The following is a 20,452-nucleotide window of genomic DNA, read 5'->3' on the forward strand; positions in this document are numbered from 1 at the left end:
CTTTCTAATGTTATGTCTACATCAAAGTCTTCTGCTTCCTCTCAATTGTCGTCCGTATCTTACATAAACCATCTTCGACAAATTCTTCCAGTGACAGCTGCTCGAATCGCTGAACACACTCGCCGCGATCCTATCTTAAGACGATTATCTACATTTATCCAGCGTGGTTGGCCCCCACGTATAACATCTCATGAACTGAAACAGTATTATCAACGACGCCAATCTTTATCCATCGTCAATGACTGTATAATGGTTGCTGATCGCGTAGTGGTTCCGTATAACTTACGCTCACTCGTCCTGAAACAACTGCATACAGCCCATCCAGGTACTGGAAGAATGAAAGTTATTGCTCGAAGTTATGTATATTGGCCTAATATCGATGAACACATCGAAGATTTCGTGCGTGCGTGCAGAAAATGTGCTGAGGTTTCTAAGTGTCCACGAAAAGCTGAACTACATTCCTGGCCATCTCCAGAAGAACCTTGGTCGCGTATACATGTTGATTTTGCTGGCCCATTCCAGGGTACGTACTTCCTCGTTTGTGTTGATGCTTATTCAAAATGGCCGGAGATTTTTCCTATAAATCAAATCACTTCGCAACAGACTATCATGAAGCTACGGCAGTTATTCTCCCGTTTTGGAGTTCCAGATGTTCTCGTGACAGATAACGGCACTCAGTTTATTTCTTCCATCTTCTCAGATTTCTGCAAGAGGTTTGGAGTCAAACATGTCCGTTCACCTCCGTACCATCCACAATCGAATGGTCAGGCCGAAAGGTTTGTAGATACCTTCAAAAGAGCGCTACTGAAGGCAAAAGGGGAGGGAAAGATAGAGGAGATTCTTGATGACTTTCTCTTGGTCTATAGAACAACTCCAAACCCATCAACACCAAATCAAATGTCCCCAGCAGAAATTATGTTTGGTAGAAAAGTAAGAACTGCCCTCGATGCCATGAAACCACAGCAAAGAGACATCGGAAAAAGAAACAGAAAGATGGAAAACCAATTTGATCGCCATCATGGGGCGAAACGCAGAATTTTCCAGAAAAATCAGAAAGTATACGTCCGCGATTTCCGATATTCACCTCCACAATGGACCAGTGGACGCATACTTAAGAGACAAGGGAACGTAATGTATGTGGTGGAAGTTGAAGGACAGAAGTGGACACGCCATGTCAACCACATACTGGAAAATGCTGGCACTTCACAGAAAACCGAGAAATTAGACTCAATGTGGAGAATCATTCTGGACAGTTTTGACATAAAATGCTCAGCGACTCAGAAGACCACGCAACCTGAACAAAGTCCTATTAGGAAAGCATCACGGAAACGCAGAAGACCAGATATTCTACAGGTAGACCCAAAGAGGAGAACATACGTTTCCGAAGGAAGATATCAATGATGATATCTCAGCACTTACCTGTATATAGTAACTAACCATTTTTTTTTTTTTTTTTAAAGGGGAAGGTGTTATGAACGGGGAATTAAGAAGCCCAGACAATTACGAAAGCTATTTTCTTGGGACGTTATTGCATTTCATTCAAACCCTGTAAAACACTTATATTTATTTTTGTCCCTATCTTATTCTACATAACACGAGCTTTCGTTCTATGTATCATTCACTAGCATACCCTTTTTTGTTCCAAAAATATTGTAATTTAAATATTATATTTTACACTATAATTTCTACCCTAATTCCCTGTTTCGGGCATAACTGTATTTTTCCAAATTATCCTACGTCGTGGTCAAGATATGCACTTATTTATTCATGTACATTTTTGTAGTAATCCGAATTCAGAGAATCCAGAGTTTAGTGTTCCAACTGTCTTGTCTTCTTTCACTCGCGTGCTTGCCAACCAATCAGGATTTAGAATAGTTCTCTCTACCCCAATCGAACTCACGCGTATTAGACTCAAGGTTAAGCCACTCAGCCTAACGCGTCAAGGTCATAATTTAGACTACACAGACCAAGGTCAAGTCATAACAAGTATCACGGGGTAAAAGCGATCCAAGGTCATAACATAATTAAAATATAAATTATTTATTATTTATTTATTGTCATCTATGGACACGTACTGCTAGGAAGTAACGGCCGTTCAGGCTTTTCAGATATCAATGGTGGTCAAATATTGGTCAACTTATGATTTCAGTAAAACTCAACAATCATCTCCATGTACTGAAAAAAACAATAGTCAATAATTGTGTAATTGGGCTACAAAAGTAGTTTAATACAATATTTGTTCAAACACAATACTATATATGAAAAAAAAGATGTTCTTCTCAACAGATGAATTTACGAATCAGTCTTAGCTAGACCACATGTGAGACGCGAACTCAGGACCTTTTATCGCGAGAACGCTTAACCTCTAGACCACTCAGACAGCATCAGTTTTTACAGTTTTACGCCTAAATTGATAATCTAAAATGTGACTCGATTTGAGGTAAAAAAATACTGCTATAACTGTGATGGCAGATTAGAGGATAGCGAATTGTCGATCGGACCAAAGACGCGCAAACACGTAAGAACAGCCTACGGTTCTGATTGGTCCCGCTTTCCTGTCTAGCCCAGCCAGTTGAGTCCAGAACGCGAGTCTCAGTCTTGGAGGTATGAATCGTTATATTTCAAACATACTCTGTTTATATACCAATGAAGCAGACCACATCGTACCATAAAATAGAAAATAACATTGTACAATATTGACCAGTAGGAAAACGACACGTGAAATAACACCATTTCAAGTCCAAGGATAGTGTTAGACTTAACAGAATAATTTTTGGGATATTTTACTGAATATCCCAACAAATACATTGTTTACAATTGTAGAATGTGAATTTCGGACATTTTGTAAAATAAATTACATTTCTTAATCTTGAAATGACTAATATCCAGTTTTAACTTGAATAGGTTTATACATTAAATGTGATTGTGAGATATTAATAATCAAGAATAAATATGGATAACATAGGGTAATTACAAATACAGTTAAATGTTTATTGGAAGATTACAGTGAGCGATGAAATATGAATCCAATAAGACGAATGCTAAAAAAATGATTGGTAAGATTAATGTTATATCCGAGTGGAGATTAAATTACAGGTAACTCCCGAGGACTATTAATGGACTAATATTCTATAAATATTCTTATTGTATAATTATTCAACAATTACATTACGTATATTTATATTCCTCTTATTGTAAGCTTTATTTTGACCTATAACTTATTATTGTACGATTTACGGTTCTTAAGTTATGTTCAGCTTATTAACTACTGCCTCCCTCATTCACAGCCACTTTTTGGGCTTATTTGTGTACAAATATTATTTCCTATTTTATGGTACGTTGCGGTCTGTGTGATTGATATATAAACTAAGTATGCCTGAAATAAACGATCTGCTCTGATTCTGGTCTGATCTGCTCTGATTCGGAAGCTGGTATCTTGTTCTGGACTCAAGTGGAAGGGCTCGTAGGACATAGGACCAATAAGGACACTAAACTGCCCACACCGGTTGAACGTCATTGGTTGGCCTAGTGCGAAGATTCATATAAGTCGTATTCGGATTGGTAGATAAGTCGTGTGATCGAAAAGTCAGACATCCAAGGACATAACAATTGGCGACGGGGATTTTGGCAAAAACAAAATAATTGGGAGACGCAAGGTCATAACAATTGGCGACGGGGATTTTGGCAACAAAGAAATAATAATAATACAAGTGGTGACTCAGATTTTGGAAATAAATTAGCTGTATAATTGCCGGTGATTTTTGGAGCTAATATTATTGGCAACAAAAAAAAAATGTCGATTTCTTTCGAACAGTTGCGGTTAATATTACAGCACCAGCAGAAGATGTTTGCCTTGCAACAACAGCTATTTGTAACAGTTTTGGGCAGACTTTGCATTCAAGCAGAAAATAAGAAATCTATATATCATGCAGATAATGGTGCAGTAATGGACATTTCAGAAGCATATCCTGTGCAGGATTCAAATCCCTCTATACCAGAAGGAAAACGTAATATTGGTAAATTGTCCGGCTCACAGCAAGATGATATTGTTCTAAATGCACATGAATTTGTGGAAATACCAGATGATCAGGAGCCAGATCCTGTAGATGAAGCCCAGAGTCCAGAATTAAATGAAACGCTACTGGTTCTGTCCAGCTCTGAAAATAAACTCCAGCTAGAACAAAATTGTGGCCCACGTGCTATTAGTCGAGAAAGCTATGGTGACTCGTATTCAGAAAATAACTGGAGCAACACGATGAACCAAATTGTACCAGATGTTACTCAAAATCATCGGAAGACAGAATTTTATATTGAGTCAACTTATCCCATTTCTAATGACAGTGTGCCAGATATTGATTCTCAGAATAATGCATATGATTTTGATGAAACTTCTTATAACAATGAGGGAAATATGTCAGCTGAGTCGAATGATGGCCAAAAATCTAATTTAATTCTGTTAGACGTTGACTTTCTTAATGACTCGTTATCTGCTAACGAGATTCATAATGAATTTGAAAATAATGAACTCAGATCAAAGGCCGTTCATCATCATCTATTCATTTTTAGTGGCTTCTCCAGTCAATACGAGAAACATGGTTTAAATAAAGTCCTACTAGTTGTATTTTGGAGCCATAAGGACCCAACATTATTTCGAGGAGGAGGAGAATGTCGAGGAATTTAAAGTCACATAATTCTTTTTTTTAATCAGAATCTAAAGTTGGAATTTTCAAAAAAAAAAAAGGGGGAGGTGTTATATCCGAGTGGAGATTAAATTACAGGTAACTCCCGAGGACTATTAATGGACTAATATTCTATAAATATTCTTATTGTATAATTATTCAACAATTACATTACGTATATTTATATTCCTCTTATTGTAAGCTTTATTTTGACCTATAACTTATTATTGTACGATTTACGGTTCTTAAGTTATGTTCAGCTTATTAACTACTGCCTCCCTCATTCACAGCCACTTTTTGGGCTTATTTGTGTACAAATATTATTTCCTATTTTATGGTACGTTGCGGTCTGTGTGATTGATATATAAACTAAGTATGCCTGAAATAAACGATCTGCTCTGATTCTGGTCTGATCTGCTCTGATTCGGAAGCTGGTATCTTGTTCTGGACTCAAGTGGAAGGGCTCGTAGGACATAGGACCAATAAGGACACTAAACTGCCCACACCGGTTGAACGTCATTGGTTGGCCTAGTGCGAAGATTCGTATAAGTCGTATTCGGATTGGTAGATAAGTCGTGTGATCGAAAAGTCAGACATCCAAGGACATAACAATTGGCGACGGGGATTTTGGCAAAAACAAAATAATTGGGAGACGCAAGGTCATAACAATTAACGGTGAATTTGTACCAATAAAAATTATGTAAGGGAATGTGGATAAAAATAAACAAAATATTTTACAAAGACAGTTTGTATGCAATTTGGGGCATTCTATATTTAGGATTATTATTAGTTTTTTGGCCATGAGGTTGGTCAGGTTAAGAGAGGAAGAGGTTGGACATATTTTCTTTCAACATGTAGTTCCTGTTTTCTGATCCAATTGACTTTCAGGTAGTGACATTTGGAGAAAATTACTAGGCTGATGAATTAATGAGAACGACTTCAACTGGCACAATGACTAGTTTGCACTCAATGGGCCTGTATTGAGATGTTCACTGTCCTCACAACACCTTTGTTTAGCTATGCTGAGGGATGTTGACGAACATGAGAATGCAAATTTCTAGAACTTTAGCTGACATAGCTTTTTTCGCAAGAGCAGTCCAGTTATTAACTACAAAATAAAATGGGTGTCGTAGATGGTTCATCGTTAGTCATGCTTTCACAATCGAGTGCGTGGAAAACACTAGTTCTAGTTCTTAGGATTAAATGTGATTGTTATGCGTAATCTGTGGATTAGTATTCCACTGTGCGCATCTCTATAATTTATTGTATACTATAATTATAAGTAAGTAAACGCGTAGAAGGGATTTATTTCGTCTTCAAGACTTATTGCCATAGATTTGTGAATGCTCAGCTGACTCTACCTTCACATAAACTTCAACTCAATTGGTGATTATACATGAGAACTCAATTGTCAAAGCAAGCTGATAACTGATAGGACAACTGTTAAGAGAAACTGACGAAACGATGATAGATACTGAGTCATTTTAAGATTAATAGTGATTATTCTCAGCTCAACGTTTCAATTTCGTGTTTAGTACAAAAAAAGAAACATTTTCACACTTGAACACAATATTTAAGCAAATAGCAAGCCTTAGCAAAATACTAGCGGGATCAGGACATTATGTTTCTGGTTCGTCAGAACAAGATAAAATACTATAATGACCTAAGCTACCTAAGGTCGTTAATCATATTTCCTTACATTCCTGTTTGATTAATTACTTCGTCGATAAACTGACTATTGGCTACCTCACAACTCATGTTTCATAAAAAGCACTTCTGTTTATGTTCAGTTCCTCTATTTTAAAACATATCAAGCATTAAGTTAATGTTTTGTTACTATAGTTAACGTTGAACTCATATTTAGTCTATCGAAAGAAAATGGTAACAGAATATACATTTATTGCCTTCTAAACTTTTTATTTTGTACTTTGTAATTATATATTTCTTCTGGTTGCTATTAGCCACACACAAAAACGCATATAACATATAAGTATATACACCGATGATAAACTTTTACTCAGATCGATAATTTATTTCCCTATACTTATCTACCATCTATAATATATGAATGATTTGAATCCTTTCCATAAAAAATATCCTTACATTAATTTAATCAGAAATACTTTCAGAGTATAATAAACTATATTTTTGCACATGTACCACTTATCCATTGATGGGTATACGGTAGACCTATTAAAAATAGACACAATTTTCAAAGAAAAATGTATTTAACCTAATTTGATCACTAATGTATCCAATAAATTAGTGTGATGCCATTCATTTCTTCATTTCTGATCTATTCTATACAGTACGATAATATCTAATTGAGTAGGAAGTGAGAAATTATACTGGTTAGCTCCAAGAATTGTTTGTATAATTCAAACAAAATTATGAACGATTGTAGTGCAATTGCATGAAAAAAGGATGACACACAAATCAATTGTTCAAAAAACTACGATGGATCTCTATTCTTATTTGATAAAAAACAATTGAAATCATCTTGACGTAAAAAGAAACAAATACATCTGAAAGGACAATAAAAGCAATAAAATCACTTTTTTGTAAGGGTATTGTGGAGGTTGTTGAAATCTATGTTTTACAAGACAACTCTATCAGGATTCGGACCTAGAACCTCCAATCTACGTAGTTAACGCTTAACCTTTAGACAACTTAGCTTCATATAGTTCACACTTGTAAGTTCAATTGGTTCATATATTTTTCAACCACCTTCCCATGCAATGACAGGTCATTATATTATTCACGACATTATTAAACTTCACTGGTCATGGCTTCTCACTAGAACTCTTGGGTAGCGGATACACACTCTCAAGGATGAGTGTCTAATGCTTTCTAAAATTTTACGTTTGTAAACTAAGATCAGTTAGTTACAAAATCTGATAGCTTCTTTGATTATTGATTGATGAGTTCAAGTAGACAGTAATCAATTTGAAACAATCAATTCAGATTACAGCAGATAGAGTTAATTGGATTAAGACCAATGAAGCAATGTCAGAAAATTTATATGCCCAAATAAGAGCACACTATACGTAGTAATCTGAGACGAATTGTATTATGTTGTGATATGCGATAAAAATATAGTATTTAAGTGAATTAACATTGTCTCTTCAACAAAATACCTAAAGATAAATAATGATTAAGCAAAATCGATACTGAGCAAGTTGGCAACAATTCAGAAAAAAGCGTACGATACTATTGATGTACAAATTGACTTTGAGATCTTTAATCCAACGTTTAGCCATTGAGACTGTAGAAAGACAAAACTAGAAATCTATCACTGAAAACGCAATACCATTCAAGTGTATCTGCATGAGGATTTATGAAGATTGTTGCATTTTCAGGGTTGATCTAGGATAGACCACCATTGAAAACCTGGAACCACTATGCCGCCGTTTGGTTCTATTTTGGAACTTCTAAGTAGTGCCCACTCACCATCTTGCACGTGAGACTCGAAATCAAGATATTTGGCTTTGCACGCGGACGTTCAACAGTATTTGTGCACAAATATTTTCTAAAGTCAATAAAATAACTTTTCGAGACAATGATATTGAAATAACGTAATAAATTCCTGAAATTTTATAACAGGTCTCAATAAAAACAAAAGTTGATATTATTTCATATTTCAACAATAATATGATATTAATCGGATAAGGGAAAATGAAATAGAGTCTTATAACCTAATAGATTAAATCTAAATTGAAAGAAGCAAGTGTTTCTTGTTATTTCACCTTTAAATCATATCCTTTTCATTGTACTGTACATTAAACAGCTTTTCTTTTCACATTCCTATAATAATAAGCCCTTATCATTCGTGTTTAAGTAATAACCAAAATAACTGTCTGGATTTCAATAAAAGATAAACTAACAATCTCTGTTATAATTCCGATTAACTTGAGACTGTACTTTACTTGGCACATGTACATTCTAAGATTTGGTAGAAGATACAAATATATTGGATATTTTTGTACATTAATTTATTTATATACTTTTTCAGTTGAGTTAAAAGTGATTATGATTTAATAATTTCTGAGTCTTCTTTTTTTTAATCGTGATCAAAGTGTCAGGTAGTTTAGCTGTAGTGAACCTAAATTTATACTGATGTATATTTGTCAATACGGTATACAACGGAATTTCATCGATTGAATTTGCTTAGTGTTAAAGGACTAGATCAACATAGAATTGATCAACAATTTATTGATCAGTCAGTACAAATTATAGTCAGAGTTATCAGTTCATCTATTTCAAAATCCATCAATGAAGTAGGAGTATTACAGAAGCCATATAGTGATGGTTTACATTTTCATTCTCTTGCAAGAAATTACAAACTAAAAAGAAATTAATTGTTAATTAATTAATTCTTATTCAACAAGTCTTTATGTACCTTGTATCAAGACAGAAATCAACTTGTGATTAATGGATAGATTGCTGGAATTCTTCTAAAAAGATTTCATAGTTTGTTGTAATTGTTTAGAGGAAGACAAGTAGCGTTAATGTTTTTTTGACAATCGTTAAAGTATTATCACCAATCGATTGAAGTTGGCAATGCATTTTGTTGTTTTCTAGACTGTAGTGGAAAACCATATAATGTACTATTTATAGTTTCGTAAGTATAAATTTGTGTGAAGTGAAAATCAGTGACATAAGAGTTTTTTATTGTTATGTTATTTTCATCATTTCGTCAAGTAACCTTCTATTTTATTTTTTAAAACATTAGAACCATCGATTTCGATTAGAAAAAGCAACCATATTGTGGATTTGGATCGAAAGATATTTCCTTGCTAATACCCACAAACTAGTTGTATAACACAGTGAACAATAACTTGACAGTATAAATCTAAAACTATATATTTGAAAATGAATACCCTTGGGAAGACAAAACAAATCTCATTAGAATTAAGGATGAGAAAAAAAACAAAAGTTGAACAAAGTTTGAATCATTTTAGTGATAGAACAAAGTGATAAGATCTAAGCAGAATGAATGTCAGAAATTCAAACTGTTTACTGCTGACTATGTTGTTTTCAATGGATCAGTTGAACATTAAATGTTGTTGACTAACCGACCAATTACATTGTAAACATTCAAATATCAAATTAAATACTAACTAACATGTTATTTAGGTATTGATAAACTGACATTTAGATTTTATGTGCTGATTTTGTAACAAAAAGGAATGTTTCAGTTAATCAACATTATGGCGCTTTATAATGGTTTGTTTTTGTTTGTTCGGTCATAGATAAATGGGTTTGATTAGAAAATTTGTATCCATATTCAGGTTTGAAATGACTATTCTATTGGTTTGATGCTATAAGACCGATACTTAATGACAAACTATCAATTTAATTTGATCTAGATAATTGTGATCAAATAAAAAACCATTTTTGGAAACTAGAATGTCAGTAACACCATGATTATGCCCAATAAATCCAGCGCAGACCACAAGGTTTTAACCACTGAGATGGAGTCCTGTAAACGAGGTAAATGTTAATAGGCTTCTTTGACGATAAAATGGTTGAGAAATGAAGCAAAAGAAGTAATCTTTTCTAATAAACATCATGTTTGGCAAAGGTGGTTATTATTTCTTTTGTACTATTTAGACTTGTGTTAATTTATTTCCATTATTTATGTACTCTGAAGAAACATCTTAAATTAAGTCACGAAACGTCAGGATTACAATTTTTCCACTCATTGTGATATAACAAAAAAAATTTATTCTTAACTTTCCACCCACTGCCTAATATACTTGAAGCTAACAAGTCCAACATTGGAACTGATTCTTAAAACGTGGTTATCATTAAGATTGACTTCAGTTATACTGAATGATTATGAAGAGTATTTTTAACAAACTTAATCATTCGAGTCAGATAATTGTAAAAAACTTAATTGATTAAACATGTAGCTCAAATGATTAGCTTATACGTTTATACCTCATTCTAATCAAAAGTAAATATCCGGAAATAGATTCTTGTAAAGCAAATACGTTGTAACTAATCTGTGGTAATGTGGATTTAAATCCTGCAGAGAATATTAGTACCTCAATATTGGAGATATTCACCGCTGACGTGTGCCAACCAAAATAACGAATAAGTTGCAAATGTCCTGCTGACAATATCGAATCATCTTTCATCAGATAATTTGTAACTGATAGATAATTAACCAAAACCTACATTGATCTATCATCAGAAAACTGTGAAACTAAGCGAAATTGGGTAATTTTTTAAGAAAATATTTGTTTACATCAAAACTCATTTTAAATTGAGTAGACATAAAAATAATTTTCTAATCAAAAATTATGTCACAAAACGTTTTATTTAATAAATATATTTCAGTGCTCTTTGTAATGTTTATTAAGTTTTGTAACGTCTTGTACTTCAATGTGATGTACGTGTCTTGATCAAATAGTATAAATACACTCACTCAAGTTATATATAATTATTTTTGTCTTCATTAATACTTTGATAAGCATTTCTTCACATCCGATTTATATAATCCGGGCAAAATATATGAACTATTGTAATGCAAAACAAAGGCCAATCATACACTTCAAATGTTTTAAACGTTAAGTTTTTGATTTTATAACTAAAGGTTATTATAGATTTGTACGTTTCAAATTGAATGAGAAAACATATGATCTATATTAAGGTGATGGTTAAAAAAATATATGATAAGGAATTCTCGTATAATAGTTATAGCTTTTAAACAAATGTGAGACGAAACGGCCATCAAGGGCTTCCAGGTTTTCCATGGTTGTCTAGCTTCAATCGACTCATGATCTCAACTATTAAAAATGTATATCTGTTTATAACACTGAACATCGCTAAAAAATTTATTGTAATCACAAAAAGGTTATATAGTTTGTAGTGAATTAAAACTTTGGCTTACAAAAAATTATCTTAATTGAGATCTTGAACCAACTGATGTTAGACCACCATTGAAAACCTGGAAGCACTGGACAGCCGTTTCGTCCTATTGTGGGACGCCTCAGCAGTGCGCATCCACGACCTCGCTCCCAGTGAGATTCCAACCCAGGATCTACTGACTTCGCGCGCGAGCACTTAGCCACTAGACCACTGAGCCGGCATCCAACGATGTTAATGTCTAACTTCAACTAACCCAGGAAACTGAGCGACACATTCACCATTGTCTTCAGTGAGTTACTATCTTACAACAGACCTGGTTGAACTCCACTGGTCACTACTTCTCACTAGAACTCCAGGATATACTTCGTGAAGCCAGTCACTAGTGAGCATATGTTGATTAATATCAGATGGGTTTTTTTGTGGAGATTGTAGTAATTTCAATGGTTAAGATCATGAGTCAGTTGAAGCTAGACCACCATGGAAAACCTTGAAGCACTGGACTACCGTTTCGTCCGGCTTAGTGATCTAGAGGTTAAGCGTTCGCGCGCAAGACCGATAGGTCCTGAGTTAGAATCTCACTGGGAGGGATGGTGGATGCGCACTGTTGAGAAGTCTCACAATTGGACGAAATAGCTGTCCAGTGCTTCCAGGTTTTCCATGGTGGTCTAGCTTCAATTAAATCATGATCTTAACTATTAAAATTTTCTATTTGTACCAATGTAGTGTTCGGTAATAATATTATTATAAAACGTTATTTCACTTTCAATTCTTCTTCCTTAATCCCACGTCTTCTTCTATTATGCCTTCTTTTTTATTAATGAAACGTTTGATCAATCAGATACTACCTCATCAAATTCAAAATAGATTCCTTTAGTATGAAGATAATCCTAAGCCTGAGTAATTAGTCAATTACACTAAACCTGGAAACAACACATAATAATCAAGGTAATAACAATTTCAGATTACTAAAATCTCCTAACATTAAATTTATTCCGAATATTTTGTAAATGATTGTTGTATTGTTATTCATTAAACCCGTTCATTTCAACAATCATTCAACCGTCTTATTTATTCATTATACATCTTAAGATGTATACATACATAAATGCATCATTAAATAAACACCTAGATACTGTTGTATTCTACTTTTTTTTATCAAACAAAAATCTGCCTTAAAGTATTTAATCAATAATTGGATTAGTCATTAGTAGAAATGATTAACTATCTTGTTGTTTATTTAATTTTATACAAATTTATTGATTATTTACTAATCGTTTATGGATTAAAAAATAAATAAACAAAGTTAATCAATAAATAATGTCCTTGCTATTTTCCACTTTCTTTTCGGTTTTGTACAGTTCGGGTATTTTTTTTTCAAAAACAAAACAAAATGTTAATTAATAATAAACGAGGTTGAAAATAAATGGAAATGATAGCGAGAGAGAGAGAGAGAAAGGAGAAGTGAGAGAAAGAAAGAAAAAAAATAATGATTCTAGAAGTGATTAATTTTTTTCTTCTGAAAATTACAGATAATTGATTATTAGATGGTGGTTGGAGGTAGTCAACAGGAAACCTTGGGCCAGGGTTCCGCGCTACTTGGCACTCGTCAACAAGGTGTACCTGTAATCTTGAGGGAACTGGTGCCCTCTGGCAGATTCGATCCCGTGCCATCCAGCTTCACAGTCAGAGACGTTACCACTGAGCTATCCTGGCCGCGACTGACCTCCTGTATTACAAGTACACTTGCTGACGAGTGCCATGTAGCACGAAACCCGGGTCCAGGGTTTCCTGTCAACTACCTCCAACCACCATCTAATGTCAATATATAGTGCCCGCAGTGTCGAGTCATCTAGACTGGTGGCCACATTGAAAAATGATCGATAGCATTCGATCTGCACTAAAAAAAGAAAAATAAATCAATAGTTGATATTTATAATGGGTTATGTATGATCAAGATATAATTTCAGAAGAGCAGTTGAATGATTTTTCTTTATTCCTAGCCCTATTATTAAAATTGTTTACTTGGATTGTCAGTGCGACTGATGATCTATTCACAAGTGATTGATCACTGGGTAGTGATCAATGTCATGTGTGTCAAGTCCTTTTTAGTGCAGATCGAATGCTATCGACCTAACTACAATGTGGCCACCAGTCTAGGTGACTCGACATTGCGTGCACTATGTTGAGATAGAATGGTGGTTAGAGGTAGTCAAAAGGAAACCCTGAACTCGGGTTTCGTACTATTTGGAATTCGTCAGTAAGATGTACTAATGACTGGTGATTTACTTATCAGTTGGCACATCGATCAATAAACAACAGTCAAAACTTTAAGACTTGTTACTATTTGAGCTACTTCTAATGTAGTGTTCAATCAGAGGAAAAAGATAGAAAGTGGATCAGTTCTTGGTTGTACGCAGTCTAATTAATGCTCACAGGTTTTACAATAATATATACCTAAAGTATCTGATCATATAGTAATACATTTAGAGAATTACCATGTGTTCATAATCTTATCATAAGTGATACAAGCTAAGGGTAATAAATGAACGAATGACTAATTATTAATTTCGAATAACAAAACACAAGACAACGATTTATAAATTAAACGAAAGCTTGAAAATAGGAAAACATAAAAATACAACCGTCCAACTGTCGTCTATTCAATAAATGTACAGATAATAATCTTCTTTATGCAAAACTCAAGAGTTATATTTCCGCACTATTCACCACATTATACCAATTAGTTATTCGGTTTACGGAATTTTTGTATTACTTAAATGGTAAACTTTCATTTAGTTCATTAACTGTCGATATATTCTCTACTGTTGAAAGACTACAGCTGATTAATTACGTTTTTTACCTAAAATGATCTAGTTGTAATTTGCTAATCTTGTAATTACTATGGATTGTCATGAAAGTTTTTAATTTACAATGAAACAGATAAATCGAATAATTTCTTCTTTGCTTTGATTAAACAATATGTGGATTGGATGAATTTGCATGGGTCAATGATCATCAACACACTTAGTCGGAATATTGGTTAAGCGGAAGTCACTAATATTATTGGCGTGAGCGAATTTATTATTAGTGATCCCGTTAAGCAGAAGTATATATGTAAAGAAATATCAAAAATAGAGTTTAAGATTGTAATAGATTTGTTAATGTAGATTGTTTAGATAACTCAATCATTGAATATGATGATTATTCGCCGTCGAATAACAAATGAAAATGCCTACTAAATCAACTACTGTACTGAACCGTTATAAAAAGCCACCATGATAACATTGATATATTGATTTGGTAAACAGAAATCCCAGTAATAATCATAACAAACTATATCAGGTAGACAATCAATGCTTTTTTGATCTCAAAACTTTGTTATTCCACATGACGATGGTTATAGTTCAAATATAAGTGATTTAACACATATAATTGGGTACAAGTGTTATTTCATTACTTACTTTAAAATTTGTCAGAAAAATCAGTAGGCTACTTTTTAATTTGTAAAGTTTTGACTGACCAAAAATTGGTGGAACATGTTTACTTTCTGTTCAGAGTTTAACAGTGGGAGAATTTAGAGAAGTCGGGGTTTAAGTGATAAGTTACAGAACTTATCACGAACGAATGAAACATTAATATCAGTGCTCACTAGTGACTAGCTTCGTGAGAAATTTCTCGAAGTTCTGGTGAGAAGCCGTGACCAGTGGAGCTAATCCGTGTCGGGTAGAAACAGGTGTCTACCTCAGTACAATGGGAGATGGTTGCGCAACTTTGTGGATTGGTTTAGGTTAGACATTAACACCATTGGATGCCGGCTCAGTGGTCCAGTAGGTTAGGCGTTCGCGCGCGAGACCGAAGGCCCTGGGTTCGGATCCCGTGAGCGGTATCGTGGACGCGCACTGCTGAGGAGCCCCACAATAGGACGGAACAGTCATCCAGTACTTCCAAGTTTCCAATGGTGGTCTAACATCAATCGGTTCATGATCTCAATCGAAACATTATTAAATGAATTGTGCTTCAGGTACTTTAACTCCGCCTGTAGCTCTTCTAGAGTTACTGCCGGTCCCAAGCTTGGGTAAAGGAAGAGGGTTGGGCCTGCGGTAAGCGACCTTTATCCCGTAGAAAACTAACTCGCTACAAAAAACACTAACCAGAAGAAATAATTCGAACCATTTAAACTCTTCCCTGGGAGTTAGAAGGTCTTCATTTAGAAGAATTATGACGCTTCATGGTGAAAGCCGAATTCCTTCGGAAGCCACGAGGCCGGCGCCCCTTCTAACAACCAGAGCAAAACTTTTTATAGGTACATGGAACGTTCGAACAATGTGGGAAACCGGGAAGACCAGTCAAATATCAATGGAAATGAGGAGATACAACTTAGCAGTACTGGGAATCAGCGAAACCCACTGGACCCAAGCTGGACAGAAAAGGCTAGCTACGGGAGAGATGCTGCTATACTCCGGTCACGAAGAGGAAAATGCTCCACACACACAGGGAGTCACTCTTATGCTGTCCAATGTAGCACGAAATGCACTTGTAGGATGGGAATCTCACGGATCCAGAATCATCAAAGCATCATTCAAAACAAAGAAGGAAGAGATCTTAATGAATATTATCCAATGTTATGCACCCACCAATGATAGCAACGACAAAATTAAAGATCAGTTCTACGAGCGGCTGCAGTCAATCATTGAGAAATGCCCAAGAAAGGACCTCACCATTCTGATGGGAGATCTAAATGCCAAAGTCGGAATAGACAACACTGGATATGAAGATATTATGGGACGACATGGACTGGGAGAGAGGAACGAAAATGGAGAAAGATTTGCAAATCTATGTGCATTCAACAAATTAGTCATAGGAGGCACAATATTTCCACACAAACGTATACACAAGGCTACATGGATCTCACCGGACCACACTACAGAGAACCAGATAGACCATATTTGCATTAAAAAAAAATTCCGAAGGACAATGGAAGATGTGAGAACCAGGAGAGGTGCTGACGTAGCTTCAGATCACCACCTAGTTGTAGCCAATTTAAAACTGAAGCTAAAAAAGAACTGGACAAGTGGACAAACAGCAATACAAAGGTTCAATACAGCCTTCCTTCGAGATACTGACAAACTCAATGAATTCAAGATAGCTCTCAACAACAGATTCCAAGCCTTTCAAGATCTACTGAAGGAAGAAGAAACTACCATGGAGGACAACTGGAAAGGCATCAAAGAAACATTGACTTCAACGTGTCAAGAGGTTCTGGGCCTAAAGAAACACCATCATAAGGAATGGATCTCTATAGAAACACTGGACAAGATCAAAGAAAGGAAGAACAAGAAGACAGCAATTAACAACAGCCAAACACGAGCAGAGAAAGTCCAAGCACAAGCTGAATACATAGAAGCAAACAAGCAAGTGAAGAGGAGCATTAGAGCCGACAGGAAGAAATACGTGGAAGAATTAGCAACGACGGCAGAAAAAGCTGCTAGAGAAGGAAATATGAAACAGCATCACAATACAACGAAGAAACTAGCAGGGAAATACAGTAAACCAGAGAGGCCGGTCAAAGACAAAGAAGGCAGGAAAATCACCGAAATTCAACAACAGCGTAACAGATGGGTAGAATACTTCGAGGAACTCCTGAATAGGCCGGCTCCAATGAATCCACCGAACATCGAAGCAGCACACACAGATCTTCCTATAGATGTCAACCCACCAACGACCGAAGAAATTAGAATGGCCGTCAGACAAATCAAGAACGGGAAAGCAGCAGGACCCGACAACATACCAGCTGAAGCACTGAAATCAGACGTCGAAGTAACCACAAGCATGCTTTACCCTCTATTCAAAAAGATTTGGGAGCAGGAACAAGTGCCAATGGACTGGAAAGAAGGACACCTCATCAAGATTCCAAAGAAAGGAGATCTGAGCAAATGTGAAAACTACAGAGGCATTACACTACTGTCAATACCAGGGAAAGTCTTCAACAGGGTGTTGCTGAACCGGATGAAGGATGCAGTAGATGCCCAACTTCGAGATCAACAAGCTGGATTCCGAAAGGATCGGTCGTGCACAGACCAAATTGCAACACTACGGATCATCGTCGAACAATCAGTTGAGTGGAACTCATCACTATACATCAACTTCATTGATTATGAAAAGGCATTCGACAGTGTAGATAGGAGGACATTATGGAAACTTCTTCGACACTACGGAGTTCCTGAGAAGATTGTCCATATTATCCGGAACTCATACGACGGACTACAGTGCAAAGTAGTGCATGGAGGACAGCTGACAGATGCATTCCAAGTAAGGACCGGAGTCAGACAAGGCTGTTTACTCTCTCCATTCCTCTTTCTTCTGGTGGTCGACTGGATTATGAAGACCTCGACATCTGAAGGAAAACACGGAATACAATGGACAGCTCAGAACCAATTAGACGATCTGGACTTCGCAGATGACCTAGCCCTCCTATCACGTACACGTGAACAGATTCAGATAAAGACAGCCAATGTAGCAGGAGTCTCTGCATCAGTAGGCCTCAGCATACACAAAGGGAAAACCAAGGTCCTCAAATTCAAAGCGGAGAACAGCAATCCAATCACCCTTGATGGCGAAACTCTGGAAGATGTAGAGTCCTTCACATATCTGGGAAGCATCGTCGATAGACATGGAGGTTCAGATGCAGACGTAAAGGCGAGGATTGGCAAAGCAAGGGCCGCATTCCTACAATTGAAGAACATATGGAACTCAAAACAACTTTCAACCAATATCAAAGTGAGAATCTTCAATACGAACGTCAAGGCAATTCTACTGTATGGAGCTGAAACTTGGAGAACTACAACAACCACAATCAAGAAAGTACAAGTATTTATAAATAGCTGTCTACGCAAGATACTCAACATCCATTGGCCGGATACCATCAGTAACAGCCAACTGTGAGAGAGAACAAATCAGCTTCCAGCTGAAGAGGAAATTAGGAAAAGACGATGGAAATGGATAGGACATACATTACGCAAATCGTCGAACTGCATCACGAGGCAAGCTCTAACTTGGAATCCTGAAGGGAAGCGGAAAAGAGGAAGGCCAAAGAACACATTACGTAGGATAATAGAAGCAGATATGAAAAGGATGAATTACAACTGGAAGGAGCTGGAAAGGATTGACCAGGACAGGGTTGGATGGAGAATGCTGGTGAGCGACCTATGCTCCTTCACGAGGAGTAACAGGTGTAAGTAAGTAAGTAAGTAAGTAAGCTTCAGGTACTTTCATGAGCTAGTGTAAATAACATACATCGTAACTCAGTCGAATGTGTCGAGATATATTGGAAAGAGAATGAAAAATATTCTGAATTTTAAAATATTTTAGTGATCAATAAGGCAGTATTGTCACTGGAGATCGATTCGGATTTGAGGACTAAACTAGTGACGTTAGTTGTTTCTTTTGATATATAGGCTTGTCCATCGATTTTCGATGTTCAAGAAATTTTATATATCCAGCATTTACGAGTATCTTTCAATTCATTTGCTGAATGAGTGCTGTTTATTAGCGTGCGATTTTTGCTAAAGACTTGATACTTATCACATAGAAGCCCTCGAAGCTGTCTGCTGTATGAATTTTATTGAAATGCTTCCCAACTTAATGAACAATTATAATGAATACAGTGAAAGTTACATTACGAAATGAAACCTCTAATGAAAATTGTACTGTTATATGCAGCACTCATCCATTAAATAAACAGGAAAATAGCATAGTGCTAATTATAATACTTTACTTGAATGCTGAAAATGTTGAGAATAACCACAGTTGCACCGTACATTTTCATAACAAAATATAAATGACAAGTATTTAATGATGGTAACAAAAGTTATTTTACATAATAATGAAAACTTTTAAGTTACTTAGATTTAAAATAGTTGAACTCATGAGTCGATGTAAGCTAGACCACCATTGAAAACCTGGATGCAATGGACGGCCGTTTCATTCTAGTAATGGACTCCTCAGTTGTGAGCATTGATGATATCGCACGCGGGACTTGAACCCAGGACCTTCGGTCAAGCGAGCGAACGCTTAACCTCTAGACAACTGAGCCGTCATCCAGTGACGTTAATATCTAACTTCAATCGAGCCATGATCTTGTGCAACCCTACATCCATTATCTGAGGTAGATACTTATTTCTATCCGACATGGATCGGACTCTACTGTATGTATCTTTTAATCGGTAACAACTGAGTTACACTTATAGCTTTTTAATTTATACATTATTGACGAGAAATCATTACTTTATGAAATTAAGTTCCGGTAATAATTTTTTCTCAAGTGACTAACTTTTATTTTTTTGTGACGAAAAATTCGAATTCAGCGATATAATTAATTTAACCGGTTATCATTTTATCTAGAAAGTCAAAATATGCGCGTATAATCGAGGTATTATCAACACAGATTGTTAAGAATAAAATGTGTTTCTTCATATGAATTAATCATGGACAATCTTAGCTTTGAACTTAATAATAAGATTTCAGATTATTAAAAAGTACAAAATTACAAAGTATGTTTATGAAATATAAGAATCATGCACCTAAGACTTTGTTTGTAAATTTCCGTTATTTGTCCTTCATATTCTGTTTGATTCCTCAAGTTCACAATTCGTTTCTATTTTACTTTTTATTCTTTTCAACTCGATCTCTTTAGTCTTCCACTGCCAGGTTTTCTACTTCTGATCTGTGTTACATACTACTTATATGGACAAACATAAGTAGCATTTACCACATGCTTATAAGTTTTACTTATACCCATGTGAGTTTAATTCAGTAACTCGAATTTGAGGAGTCCCATAATAGGACAAAACAGCCGTCCAGTGATTCCAGGTTTTCCATAGTGGTTTAACTTCAAATGA

At 35.5% G+C, this 20,452-nt stretch overlaps 1 protein-coding gene across 1 annotated transcript; it reads left to right on the forward strand.

Moving 5' to 3' along the window:
• The first annotated feature begins 3,383 nt into the window (after window positions 1–3,383).
• MS3_00001083 (uncharacterized protein) lies at window positions 3,384–6,607 on the forward strand. Its single transcript, XM_051208594.1, has one exon. It carries the CDS (start codon window positions 3,794–3,796, stop codon window positions 4,679–4,681), a length of 888 nt encoding a protein of 295 aa, XP_051070456.1. The 5' UTR covers window positions 3,384–3,793; the 3' UTR covers window positions 4,682–6,607.
• Window positions 6,608–20,452: the final 13,845 nt, after the last annotated feature.

The sequence above is a fragment of the Schistosoma haematobium genome, chromosome ZW, assembly GCF_000699445.3.
Source record: "Schistosoma haematobium chromosome ZW, whole genome shotgun sequence".
In the NCBI taxonomy this organism is placed as follows: Eukaryota; Metazoa; Platyhelminthes; class Trematoda; order Strigeidida; family Schistosomatidae; genus Schistosoma; species Schistosoma haematobium.

Coding starts and splice junctions, on each gene's coding strand:
- MS3_00001083 (XM_051208594.1), top strand. CDS start 3,794: ATGTCGATTTCTTTCGAACAGTTGCGGTTAATATTACAGCACCAGCAG.